This window comes from Trichosurus vulpecula, chromosome 4 (assembly GCF_011100635.1).
Source record: "Trichosurus vulpecula isolate mTriVul1 chromosome 4, mTriVul1.pri, whole genome shotgun sequence".
Lineage (NCBI taxonomy): Eukaryota > Metazoa > Chordata > Mammalia > Diprotodontia > Phalangeridae > Trichosurus > Trichosurus vulpecula.
In genome coordinates, this window is record NC_050576.1 from 392,200,902 (window position 1) to 392,215,328 (window position 14,427).

The following is a 14,427-nucleotide window of genomic DNA, read 5'->3' on the forward strand; positions in this document are numbered from 1 at the left end:
ATCATCATTTGATCTCTGGACAGAGGAAATATCTCTTCTATCAGACCCCACTCCTCCAAACTGGGCTATTTAGACAAAAGCATCTGTCTCCACCCAAGCTTGAGTAGAACAATGAGCTTCTCTACTTTAGATTCAGTTCCTTTCAGCTTGGGTTGGAGCTCATCAGGATAAGGAGAGTCATGCAAGGGCATTATCAATAATGTCCTTCTGGAGGAATTTCTGGGTTCAGCATACCTTGCAGGGATCTCTGGTTTGTGGAGCACAAAGGATCCTCACTTTGCTTCTTCATTAGCTGATTCTGATTCCCAGAGGGTCAGTTCGGCCTCCTCTGGATAGTAACCAAGCTCAAGCAGATCAAGGTGGTCATTAACCATTCTATTTTCACAATTTTCATAATTTTTACACTGCTTATATGTGAAGCTTTTATGAGAGGCAATATAATGTTGTGTAGAGAGTTCTGGACTACAAACCTGGGAATTCACCGCATGGGTGCTAATTGAATCCATGGTGGCTAATGAGAAAGAGAGAGTATGTTGAGTATATTGAGAGAAGAAAGAGGACCTAGGACAGAATCCTGGGGTACACTCATATATAGGAGGGAAAATGGATGATTAGACAGCAAATAAGAAAGAAGAATGTTTCCACAGGGAAGAGAAGCAGGAGAGAGCACTGTCATGAAAACTGAGGCAGGAGAGAGTATCCAAGAGGTGGGGGTGGTCAACAGTGTCAGTTGCTATTGAAAGGGCTTTGAATGCCAGGCTGAGAAGTTTGAAGTTTATTTGGAAGGCACAAGGGAGCCATTTAAGATTGTTGAGTCCTATGGGGATAAGGAAGTGTTAGGGCGTGTGTGATTTTGCAAAGCAGCGTTGGGGGGATTAATCTGGTGAGAGTGTTGTATCAATGCACACCATTTGGGTGACAGTCCCACCTCTGAGAAATACTGGGATACTGAAGAAAAAGGGGTAGCTCACATCAACACAGTTGCAAATTGGTTTTATTGGAGCGAGCTTACTCATGGGGCTGGTCCTGGGTGGCAGCAGGACAGAATGGTGGATCTCCATACTAAGCCCGTGGCAGGCCAGATATTATATAAAAACAAAACAAAGAAGGGAAAGTGCCAAGGATGGTCACATGTAAATTTTCCCATGGAAACTGTCTTACTGTTGACAATAACCATGATGCCATAGGCCATGTTCTCGGGCTCTTGTTCCCACCATACAAGTGCATACAGAATAGATGGAAAGGGGCAGAGAAACGAGTTAAGAATCTGTTATAATAGTTAAAGCATGAGATGCCAAGAGCCTAAAATAGGGGACTAAAAAGTAAAAAAAGAGGTGGAAATGAAGAGGTTTGGGGTTGATGGGTGCTCGACACCCCAAAGTACTGACACGCCGAGTCCTGCTGAAAGAATTCGACTCAAGCCTTCTCAGCCAAGGGAAAAGACAAAGTTTATTAAGGGTTTGCCATAATGGGTTGTCCGTGGGCCAGATTCAATCTACTGAGCCAGAGTGAATCTGAGCTCCTTCATGGAGGCAAGATGGAGATTATATACACAAAGATTGTGGGAGGGATTGAGGGGTGGTCTGGGGTGACTAGAGGAGGGGTTTAGGGAGGGCCTTGAGGAGGAGCTTGATGGGACTGAGATGAGGTCAGACTCCAGGGTGGGAAATAGCTGAAGGCTACCTGGAGATGACAGACTATAGAGGGCTAGGTTAGTAGAGCTAGGGTATAGATACTTTGATCAGGATTAAGTGTGGGAAACAGCTGGACAATAGAGGGCTAGGCTAGGAAGGGACTTGGGCCCAACAATAATGCGAGGCCCATGGCCTTAGGAGAAGGCCAGATCCAGTTGGAAGATTCAAGGAGAGTTCAAGGGGGCTCTCAAAGACTGTACTCCAGGTTCAAGGGGGTTCCCAGAGACTGTGCCCACATCATTCCCCCCTCAAACAAATAGGACCCAAATTCTTTTGGGGTCCAAGGAGATTTGCACTGTCTAAATCTCATCAGAAAGGCTATTTTTGAGAAAGAACTGATAGATTTGAAAGGTATTTTGATATTGTACCAAAAGCGAGTGAGACACGCCACAGAGTATAAGTTTTAAAAGGAGAATTTATTAGCCGGTGACCATTAGGGGTTCCACCCAAATCAAAATGGCCCCAAGTTGGGGTAAAGAAGCAGTTTATATAGAAAATACAGGGTACAGAGGTTAATTATCTCTTGGAACTTACCGGCCAGGTCACAGGGTAGGGGGTGGCACAGGGACAGATCAAGGATTCTGACAGGTTATCGTTAACTGGGATAATCTTATTGACATTCCTTGGTGGAGTCAGGGAGCCCCAGGGACATTTGCTAAATGCTAAAAGGTCTGAGTCCATTTTTTATTATGCAAACTGGGATTTCTCAGGGGTTTCTTTAGCGATAACTGATTTTTCCAGTACCACAATATAAAGGGCAAGGCAGTCCAATATTTTGTACTTTGGATACTGGAGAAATACTTCAATTCTTTGACTGCGATGGATCTCATTGATATGGCTACTCTCAGGGGTGCAGATCAGAACCTGCTTACACCTTTTTGTCCCATGCAACTCAATTCTTGTGCAGTGCCTTTCTGTAGATCTTTTGGTATTGTATGGATACAATGCTTACCTCTCAATCTCATGAAATGTTTAATATAATCCACCTCCTTTTCCATTCATACGACCCTCTGATGATAATCTTTTATGCTGCTTCTTGACTGAATGCCATTTTGTGTCTGGTAATGGTAACAAAATTAGGAGGAAGAGCCAGTTTGAAGGAAAGACAATAAGTTTAGTTTTAGATCTGTTGATTTAAAGGTGAAGATTTAGACATCCAGGACAGTACAGATACAAAAGCTTATTAAGGATCTCTCTTAATCTTGGGAGAAAGGTTAGGATCAGAGATATGGATTTTGAGTCATGGATAGTACCTTAAATATCATTTGTTATTGTTTAGTTGTTTTTCAGTCATGTCTGACTCTTCTTCACATCATTTGGCGTCTTCTTGGCAAAGATACTGCAGTGGTTTGCCATTTCCTTCTCTGGATAATTTTACTGATGAGGAAACTGAGGCAAACCAGGGTTAAGCGACTTGCTCAGGGTCACACAGTGAGGCCAGATTTGAACTCAGAAAGATGAGTCTTCTTGACTCCAGGCCTAACACTCTATTCACTGTGCCACCTAGCAGAGGCAATTAAAAAATGTTGAATTGGCTTGAATTAACATGAAAGTGATAGCTGGAAGACACAAGAATCAATGGAGTAGAGAGCCCAGAGGGAAAAAAAAGCAAGACTGAGAATTGCAGCTTGCAGAATGCCCACGTTTAGGGCAATTGAGGTGGAAATAGACAGGGAAATACAGAAAAGAAGCAATTAGAAAGATGTGTGTGTGTGTGTGTGTGTGTGTGTGTATACACACACACACACACACACATACATACATATATATATGATCCATGCATATATGTATATATATATATATATATACACATATGTAAATGTTGATGTAGATGGTATGACATCATGAATGGCCTAGAAAAAGGAGAGCTTTAGGAATAGATGACATTTTTAAAAGACCATAGGCGTGAGATGTCTTCATCTAATCTCTTCTCTTCCCCAAAATATTTCTGTATACACAATTATCATCAGTTGAAAGAGTGGAGATTGAGATGGGATGGTAAAAGCATCAAACCCTGTACATAGGTCAAGGAGGAAAATGGAGAAAAAGTCACACTAAGAAAAGAACATAATTAGCAGGTCATAGCAATGATGGGGACAGAAGATAGCGAAGTCATAGGAAGATAGGGATTTCATTGGTATAGGGAATGTCCAGGTGTCTATCAATTCAGGTCAACATCTTCTCTGCAATCAATCAATAAACATTTATTAAGCACCTACTGCCTACTAGACACTGTGATAAGCTCTGAGAACATAAATATGAAAAAAAAGACAGTCTCTGCCTTCAAGGAGTTTACAATCTAATGGAGGAAGACAGTACACTAAAGGAAACTGTAAAGAAAAAGGGAGGGGAAGGGAAAAGGAGAGGATGGAGGGGCATAGTGGAAAGTCAGTTAGAGAAGACTCAAAGGAGTACAACCAGCTGAGAAATGAGGAGACATTAAGCATTAAGGTCAACTAAAGGATTTTTTTTTGAGATCCAGGTAGCCTGTGAACATTTGAAGATGGAAGAGAGGGAGCCATTGGAGAGGGAGGAAGGGCTGCTATTCTAGATAGGCAAGAGATGCTTTAATAACTGGAGGGTCAGTTACAGAGGTACTGAGAGGAAGTGTGAAGGTACAAGTGGAAGAATCAACTCTGGAAAGGACGGGGAGTCGGTTTTCTTTTAACAGGCAGAAATAGAGGAAGGCTATGTATACAGACATCTTTTGAAGAAGAGAGGAGATTCAATAATAATGTTCATGCTGTATGATCTTGATTGTTTCAGAAGGTAGGAAGAAGAAAGGTCATCAGTTGAGAGTTGGGGTAATAAGGGGGAGGATAGGAAATTGAGGGGAGAATGATTAGAACAGTCTCTACAGGGAGGTAACAGGGAACCACTAAATAAGTTGTGAAGTCAGGCATTAACAAAGTCTCATTTCTGTCATGATACAGTCAAATACACGGTATAGTTAATTGGATTCATAGCTGGTTGAACAACCATGTCCAGAGAGTGCCGGTTAATAATAGATTGATGATGTCAGGCTACAGAGTTGTAGATGGGCATGATAATGTACTCTGTCCTTGGCCCTTCCTTCTTGGCACTTGTCAATGACTTGGAGGAAGAAATGGAAGGCATATGACCAAAACCCCCAAAACAACAACTGGGAGGGATGACAAATACCATAGATGACATAATGGAAATTAAAATAATGACTGGAATCCTGGGCCCTAAGCACAAGATGAATTTTGTCAGGGAGAAGTGTTGAATATTGCACTTGGGTTAAAAAACAAAACAAAACTCAATTGCACAAGTACAGAATGGGGGCTGTTAACAGCAAAGCACAGCATTACAGCGGGCAGTTTATATAGCCATGAACCATGTGCTTTAGCTGATGACAAGCTCAATTGGATTTAACCAAGGTGGTGTGGCAGCTAAAATCAGTACCTTGGATAGGACCTGGGATTTCATTGGTATAGAGAACTCCTGGTGAGGAAATTTGATACCTGCTCTACAACTGAATTTTAGAGTGTTATCCGGAGTACTGAGAGGTTAAAGTCTAAGGTCATAAGCAGATTTCTTTTAGTCATTTCTTAGTTGTGTCGAACTTTTCATGTCCAACCCCCATTTGGGATTTTCTTGGCAAAGATACTAGAATAGTTTGCCATTTCCTTCTCCAGCTCATTTTACAGATGAGGAAACTGAGGCAAACAGGGTTAAGTGTCTTGTCCAGGGTCGCACAGCTAGTAAATGTCTGAGGCCAAATTTGAACTCAGGAAAATCAGTCTTCCTGACTCCAGGCCCAGTGCTTTATCTGCTGCATCGTCATGCAGTAGGTACAGTTGGAAGAGGATTTAAACTAATGTCTTCTTGACTATAAGGCTAGTCCTTTATTATGACACACTGTCTCTCAGTGCTATCTTATCCTACAGCAATTGGCATACACTGTCCAAACAAAAGACATACTATGCTGGTGAGACAGAAACAATAGTAATGGGTTTATTTCTGGTTATCATATTTTAAGGTTGATAGTGGCAAACTGGAGACCTTCCAAAGGAGGATGACCAGGATGATGAAAGTCTGGAATCCTTGTGATGTGTGGAACAATTAAAAGAGTTAGAATGCAAAGTCCAAAGAAGACTGTAACATAGGATATGTTAGTTAATGTATTGAATACTTACATGGAAAAAGCATTAGACTTTTTGTCCAAGAGGTCAGAACTAGGATCAATGAATGGGTCATTGTGGCATGGTAGCAAATTTAGGCTCAATATAAGAAAATTTTTTTTGTAATGATTAGAGCTGTTTAAAAACCAAATTATCTGCCCCCAACTTATTGTTTTTTTAAAATTATTCCTATTTATTATTTATGTATTATTTCTTTTCATTTCCTTTTATTATAAAGAAAGGAATTTTGTAGAAGGGGTTTCTAGTCAAGTAGTACTTGGACTAAGTCCTACCCATATTCTGTTATTCTGGAACAGATGATAGCTCTCTTCAAGTTGTAGGTCAGTGAACTTAATTCTGCTTCCTGGCAAAATTATAGAACATATTACATGTGGGGTTGTTTGTGACTATTTAAAAAGAGATGCTGTGATAATAGCACAGGTTCATAAAGAAGAGGTCATTCCAGAGTAACATAATTTTCTTTGTTGATAGGGTTTATATATATATATATATATATATATATATATATATATATATATATATATATACACTTATTATCTTAACAAAGCTTTTGATGAAGTACCTTGTGTTATCTTTGTAGACATGGAAAAGAGATATAGTTGAGGTATAGTTAGATGTATTCAGAATCAGTTGGATGAATAGCTTCAAAAAGTAGTTAATGGACAAGTTTTGACCTGGAAAGAGGTGTCCAGTGAAGGGCCTCATGGTTATTACACATCACATGCTGTTCAATAATTTTTTTATCAGTAACTTGAATGATAGACTGTAAGGCATCTTCATGAAATTTGCAAATGACACAAAACTGGGAAGAATAGAGTTGGGGGGAGTACATTCCAGGTATATAAGAATGTGAGCTGCTTGAAGACTGGCAGTATTGATTGTTGCCTTCACATGCCTAACACAATGCCTGGTACATAGTAGGTATTTCATAAATGTGTGTTGGTTTGGCTTGGAAAGGGTTATTCTCACTCTCTAATTCTATTTGCTCATACCCCCTTACTTCTTGTGTTTTTAATCTAGCTTTTACCCCAACTCTACTGAAACTGTTTTCTCAGAGGTTACCAGTGACATGGACATCACTAAATCCAAAGGCTGATTTTCATTCCTCATCATACCTGGCTTCTCTGCAGTAATTTATACTGTTAACTAAGCTCTCCTGGGTGTTCTTTTCTCCATTGGCTTCTGAGACACAACACATTCCTGGTTATTCTACATTGCTAACTACTATTTCTTTACCTCCTTCACTGGAGCTTCTTCTTTCTGACCTCTTAATGTTGGTGCTTCCCCAAGATTCTGAGTCCTATACTTGCTTTCTTTTCTTCTCACTTCAACTCTATCCTTTGGAAACATTATCCTCTCTTAAGGTTTCACCCATCACCTTTATGCAGTTGTCTCTCAAACCTAGATCTCTACCTCTGACCCCTCTCTTGGGGTACCCCCCCACACTTCCAACTGCCTGTTGGCTGTCTCCACCTGGATGTCTCATTGATATCTCACTCTTAGAACAAAATATCACCCTCCCCCTCAAAATCTCTACCTCTTCCTCAATTTTTCTATTTCCGTTGATGGTGCCACCAACTTGTTAAAAAGTCTTAAAATCTCAAAGTCATCTTGGAGGGACTTGTGGGTCATGTGAGGAACAAGATGGTGGATTAGATGTTTTCTCTAAGCACCACAACTTCTCCAAAATAGAAATTATATGCCAAAGATAAAGCTGTTTCCATGATTTAGGACACCCAGAATCCAAAAGGTTAAAAAAAACCCCACACCCAAGAACTGAAACTTACTACCCAGAAGCTACTTAGCACCCTTCTTCCATCTCCTATGCTATAGGTGTCAAGGCAACACTAGCAGACCCAAGGACACAGCCCAGGCTCACATCAAAACCCATCCCTACACCCTATTCCTCCCCTCCCTTGTCCCATGTCCATAGAGAACTTGGCTCCAAGCTGTGGAAGTTTGCTTAGGCCTTGACAGGCAGCTTGGCCACAGCCGTTCAGGAATAAAAGCCTGCCAAGGGCTGCAATCTGAAAGCATCAGCACTGCAAAGCTCTGAACTGCTGGGGCCAGAGAAAACAGACTCTAAATTGATGGTGCTGGGCCAGAGAAATAAGGAACAAAGGGACAGATCACCAGGACAGAATGCCATGTATGTAGGGGGCTGCGCAGAGCTCCACCAAGCCTGAGGGAAAGAGCAGGACACCCAGCTAAGGTCAGTTTTGACCCCTCAAAAGTCAGTTGAAGCAGAGACCTAGGCTGGTGAACCATAAATTGTCTAGTGTGGGAGGAGGCTGAGACTCTTTGAGATCCAACCCCCTAGGAAACCACAATCAGAGGAGAAGGAGTCAGGAAGTAAGTGATAAGGAAAATTAAAGGAGGAAAAGAGTACCAAAAATTTCAGAATAAAATTCAAAGATATTGAACATAAACAGATAAATCAACAGGAAAAGAAAGTAACAACAGAAGGAAATATGGCCTCCAGATCTAGTAAACTAGTTCAGGTATCTATGAATAAATACTCAAAGAAAACAAAAGGAAAATGATCCAACACTTTGTAAGACAGAGGGCCCTGCAGAATTTAAAAAGAACATGGAACAACATGCTGTTCCTGAGCAGTTTAAAAAAGAAATGAGAATTTTGAGTGCAGAATTTGTCCTGTACAACAATTTTAGAAGCTTACAGCATAAAGGAGAAAGGAGTATCTTATGTCTTGACAATAAAGAAACTATATCTTTTGTCTTATCAGTAACTTTCTTTAAAATACTGGAAAGCTTGGGCTTTATTTATGTTCTTGAGAATTAAGACAATGATTTTTACTCCTTGGAGGCCCATGTAACAAAAGTCTAAGAAAAGTCGAAGTCTTTCTTTTCTGCAGATGGAGTTCCCATAGGCACTAAAATTTCTTGAGATCCTCAGTCATATCAAGCTTATACATCAAATTATATTAAACTTGTAGTGACTACTTAATGAATACAGATGAGAACTAAAATAACATTATGCATAGTTTTTAATATTAGAAATATTTGTTGTATTTTACCACATCCTTCTGTTCATTTTCCCCAAATCAAAAGCTATAATGCTTTTCTCTCCTCTCAGTTTCTAATTGCCCACTATTCTGAACCCTATGTAATACAAAGAAAAAATGCTGTAAGATATTTTTCCTTAAAATTGTTATCAGTAGCAAAATAAAAACAGATTAATGGAAAAGAAAAAGACCAGAATAGATAACTTGATCAGCAATGGCAAACCTTGCCAAAGAAATAAAAGAGAACAATAGATTGGCAATGTAAATGCACAGAAATGAAAGACAACTTAGAAAAAGAGAAGCAAAAAAACCAGTAACATTATATAAAAACTATGCCCACTATGCAAGCCAGGAGGAGCAAAGACAACCTAAGGATAAGGCTGACAGAAGAATACAACAGGACAAAAAACTTAGCACCGCAATGAAGGAAATCATAGAAGAGGACTGCTTCTAAACATAGAAAATCAAATTAGAATTGAAAGAATTCACAGATCACCTCCAGAAAAACAGCAAAATACCTAGGGCTATAAGCTCCAAGACACACAGTGGTTAAATTTAACAATTTAATTCACAAACAAGAAGTTCTGCCAGCTATTAGGAGAAAGACCTTAATAATTCAAGACTATTCCTCTCCTATTAGAAAAAGGTGCTCAGAAAGCGGCCGGCAAATCAGAACTTAACCCATATAGGACAAAAGATGGATATTCAATAATAAAGAAGAGTTGGAAACATTGTGAGTAAGAAAACTAGAACTGAAGAGGTTATTTGCTTCTTATAGGTTGGTAGATGGTGACAAGGATCAGGAGAAGTTGATATAGTTGGAAGGCAGGAAATTCCATTGAGGTTAGGTTGTTGAATGACAATAGCTCGAGAAGGGGGTGAAAGTGACCGGGGCACTCAGGAAGGCTGCCTCCACTGTTTCCCTTAGCAGGGGCTAAAGGAATGGAAAGAGATGTGGCCAGTATTAGAGAGGGTTGTTAGAGATGAGGAGTCCTCAGTGGAAAGACAACTTTCAGTGGACGTGAGGAGTATCATAATGGTGGTCATACTTTTAGAGGCCCAATGAAAAGGTTCAAACCTGGAAGCCTGGATTCATTGAGGTTCTATGGAGGCCTTTTGGAAGGAGGTCATGTAGGAGGAAGAAACTAAGTGAATATTTTGGTTGTGTCAGTGAAGAAATGGCCTTAATAGTCTAAATGAAGTTGAATGGAAGAAATAACTAACTAAATATGTACATAATTGCTTTCTCTTGAGAAGGAAAAAAGCTTTTGATTTTTCTATTGTAAATTATCAATAAATTGACCATGTGTGAAATAGGAAAAACAGATCAAGGTCAGATTTCACAAATACTTTCCAGACACAGACATATAATTATATTACAGCCTCATAACAAGAATGCTATTGGTAAACTTGAGAAAGCAAGGTTGATCTAATTCAGATCTTTTGATGTGGTATGTCATTGTATAAAGGGAGGACAATCAAATTCATATATCTTTTCCACAGATTTCTATTATCACAGAAAATCATATTTATAACTGGTACTTCTTTTACAGTATTGTCAAAACAGGAAATGTTGGTGTAAACCTCCATTAAATTATAAAATCTAAGAGTAGTAGAACATGAATACTTTATGTACCTCAACTATTGGGCTTCCCAGCCAGGAGACTGGAATCTGCTGGTAGATCTCTAAGTTGCTTGCCATTGACCCTTAGGCCTCTTTGCCTTGCCATAATTTGTCAGGAAATCCTTTTTGGGAATGAAAAAAGCAGCAATGGCAACCCTTTACCCCTCTCATGAACTTCATCGAAGCTTCATATTCAGTCATCCATCCATCCATCCATTCACCAAAATTAATAGACCTCTTTATAGTTTAGAAAGCAACTCAATCACAGCAACTTATGTTTACTACCAAATGTTTGCTAAATAACTCCCGCATATAGAACATCTTGCTTAGCGCTAGTAAAGATACAAAGTTTAGATAAGACGATCCCTGTCCTCAGAGAGCTTACATTCTACTGGCTGGTGGTGAGGGCAGGGAGTACAACATGTGCACATATAAATAAGTACAAAATATATACAAATAATGTTAGTGAAAGAGAGGGCTCTAGCAAATGGGGAAGAGAGTGAATCATGAAGAGGCTTTTGTAGGAGCTGTCACTTGAGCTGAGCCTTGGAGGAAGCTCAGAATTCTAAAAGGGTGAATTGAATAAGGAGTGCATTCCAGGTATGGGAAACAATCCAAGGAATCATGGAGAGATAGGATGGAATGTTAGGTACAGGGAACAGCGAATAGACCATTTCTGCTCAAACCTAAAATTCATGAGAGTAACACGCAATAAGGTAGACTGGAGCCATACTGCGAAAGGCTTTAAAGAGAGATTGCGTGTTACCCTCCCGACAATGAGGAGCCACTCTTGCTTCTTGAGCAGCGGATCATTTTAGCAGCTCTCTGGAAGATGTATTAGAAAAGAGAGAGAATGGAATTAAGACTAGTTAGGAGGCTCTTACAGCAGTCTAAAGTGGAAATCTTGTCATTTTTCGACCAGAAACAAAGAGGTGATAAAGGCTTGAAGTACAATGGACCCTGAGTGCAGAGAGAAGGGAATGAAAGCAATAAATATTATGGAATTGGAATCAACAGGATTTCCTAAGTAATTGGACTTAGGAAGGTATACAGATTGGGAGAAGCAAAGATAGTACCAGTGTTTACATGTGGGGAAACTGGATGAACCAAGAGACTGAAGTCAGAAGGAGAGGCAGTATTAGGAAATGTCCCTGTTTGTTACATTTCTTCTTCTTCTTAGTAATTTGAAATCATCTTTCAAATAGTCAGCAATTCTTAAAATTTTTTTATTCATACCTTTTGTTTTTATATCACTTTCAATTCCAAATATACCTTTCCCCTCACTTACTCAGAACATCATCTTTGTAACAAATGAGAGAGGGAGGGAAGAAGAGAGAGAGGGAAAAGTAGGAGAGAGAGAGAGAAAGAGAAAGAGCGAGAAAGAGCAAAATTAACCAACAGATCATCATTGTCTAAGACTATATGCCTGTTCTCCAACCGCTGCAAGGAAGGGAGGGAGGTGCAAATTCTCCTCTCCAGAGTTAATCATTAATAATAATCATTGTTATATTATTATAATTAATAATCATTACAATTACAGTGTTCCACTTTTTGAGGGGTGGGTGAGTGGGGTGGGACATTATCCTTTCCGTTTACATTGTTGCAACGTTATGTATATTGTTATTTCTTTGTATCAGTCCATGGTTCTCCTCCCTATGCTTCTCTACATTCTTCATACTCATTCTTACTTATAGCACAATAACTTTCCAGTAGAATATTATTCATTTATAGTAATGTAGAACAATTTATTTAGCCCTTCTCCAACTGAATGAACATGGACTTCGTTTTCAATTCTTTGCTACTATAAAAAATAAATGCTATAAATGTTTTGGTATATATGGGGCCTTTCTATTTTTTGCCATCTTGGGGAACGTGCATAGCAGTAGGATCTCTGGGTCAAAGGGTACAGACATTTTAGTAGTATAGTTTGCAATTTTTTTTTTGAAAAGAGTTGTTTGTTCATACCTTTGACCACTTATCTGTTGGAGAATGGCACTTGGCATATTTGTGTTAATTCCAACATCTGGGATATTGGATCTTTGTCATAGTCAATGCAATTTTCCCAATCAATAATTGCTTTTAATCCTAGCTGTATGGATTTTGTTCATGCAAAAGTTGTGCTTTTCAATCATCCAATCAAAGCTATCTTTTATCTTTTCTGATCTTCTTTATCCCTTCTTTTCCTTATCCATAGTTGTGACAAATGCCTTTATTCATTTTCTCCAGGTTTTTTTTTTCATGGTGCAACTTTTGATATTTAAGTCAGTTAACCATTTGGAACTTACTGTGTTGTATGGTGTGAGGAGCCAGTTGAAACCTATCTTTTGCTGAACTGCTTTTTAGTTTTCAAAGAAGTTTTCATCAGATAGGGATTCCTTTCCACAGATAGGTTATATTTTCACAACCTCTTCATGTTTAGCAGATGGCAAGAATCCCAGAAATATTAGAAGGCTTACCAAATGTCATATAAGTCATAAGTAGCAGATCCAGGATTTGAATTGGGGTCCTCTGACTCCTAATCCAGTGCTCATCCCACTACGCAAGATTTTTCATCCCATGACTACAAACATGTATGTTGTTTAGTCTTTTTCAGTCATGTCTGATTCTTTGTGACCCCATTTGGGCTTTTCTGGGCAAAGATACTACAGTGTTTGCCATTTCCTTCTTTAGTTCATCTTACAGATGAGGAAACTGAGGCAAACAGGTTAAGTGGCTTGCCCAGGGTCACAAAGCTAGTAAGCGTCTGAGGCCAGGTTTGAACTCAAAATATGAGTCTTCCTGACTTCAGTCCCAGCACTCTACCTACTGCACCACCTAGCTATGAGGGTACCACAAGCAAAATTCCAATCTATAAAAATATTTCCTGAAATGCCCTAAATTTCACTTCTTACGTTTTATCTATAACTCAGGAATCAGGGAGCCTTCCAATGAGCCCTACATGATGAATCACACTCGGAATCATAGAGTTGGCATTGAAAGTAAATTTCTGAGGTGTTTGAGAAAGTTCTGGATGCCAGTGGTGTCCAACTCAAATAGAACAGAGTGGAGGGTCCATAAAGATCCCTTCAGTCGGCATATTGACTTAGTTTTAAAATGTGATACTATCTGTTTTATTATATATTTATTTTGCTAAATATTTAGCAATTTGCTATTTAATGTGGTTCAGGCAATACCGAGGAGTATTGTGGGCTGTGTGTGTTAGGCATCTGCTTCATACAGTGTGAAATTTTGTCATGTTTCTCTACCAGAAATCAAGATAAGTAAAGTAATAAGGTGTGTGTATTGTGCGCTTGCGTGTGTGTGTATGTATGTATTTATGTTGGGGGAGAAAAGTAAAATCAAAATTGTTACTAGTTTGAGAACTTTATATTGTCTCATATTTTAAAAGGTTTTCTTGTGGTTTTTGTTGTTCTAAAAGAACACGTGCCCACCCCACGTTTGTTTTTTCCTCTCGTAGTTGGTCGCTGCCATAGTATTTATCAGCTTCGGCGTGGTGGCTGCATTCTGCTGTGCAATAGTCGATGGAGTTTTTGCAGCCCGACACATAGTGAGTACTATCTTAATGTCATCATTTTGTCATCTGCCTTCTGTTCCCGAATGTTTTTACAAGTAAAAATGATGAGTTCCACGTGACCCAGCTCAGAATCTGTCAGTACTTGACTCTTACCACCCTTCTTTCATGCCCAAGAGAGGCAGCTAGGTGGCGGAGTGGATAGAACACTGGACCTGGGGTCAAGACCTGAGTTCAAATACAGCCTCAGATACTTAATGGCTGAGTGACCCTGGGCAAGTCACTTACCTCTGCTTGCTTCAGTTTCTTCAACTATAAAGTGCAGATAATAATAGCACTTATCTTGCAGGGTTATTATGAAGATCAAATGAAATATTTATTAAGTGTTTAGCACCATGTTGGACACA

General features: G+C 39.3%; 1 protein-coding gene across 1 annotated transcript in view; it reads left to right on the forward strand.

Annotated features, from left to right (window-relative positions):
* TMEM255B (transmembrane protein 255B) overlaps positions 1 to 14,427 on the forward strand; it is a 134,982-nt gene that overhangs the window by 49,075 nt on the left and 71,480 nt on the right. Inside the window, exon 4 of the mRNA XM_036755795.1 lies at positions 13,967 to 14,056. Within this exon, the coding sequence (XP_036611690.1) occupies positions 13,967 to 14,056 (90 nt within the window). The remainder of the gene's footprint in view (positions 1 to 13,966; positions 14,057 to 14,427) is intronic.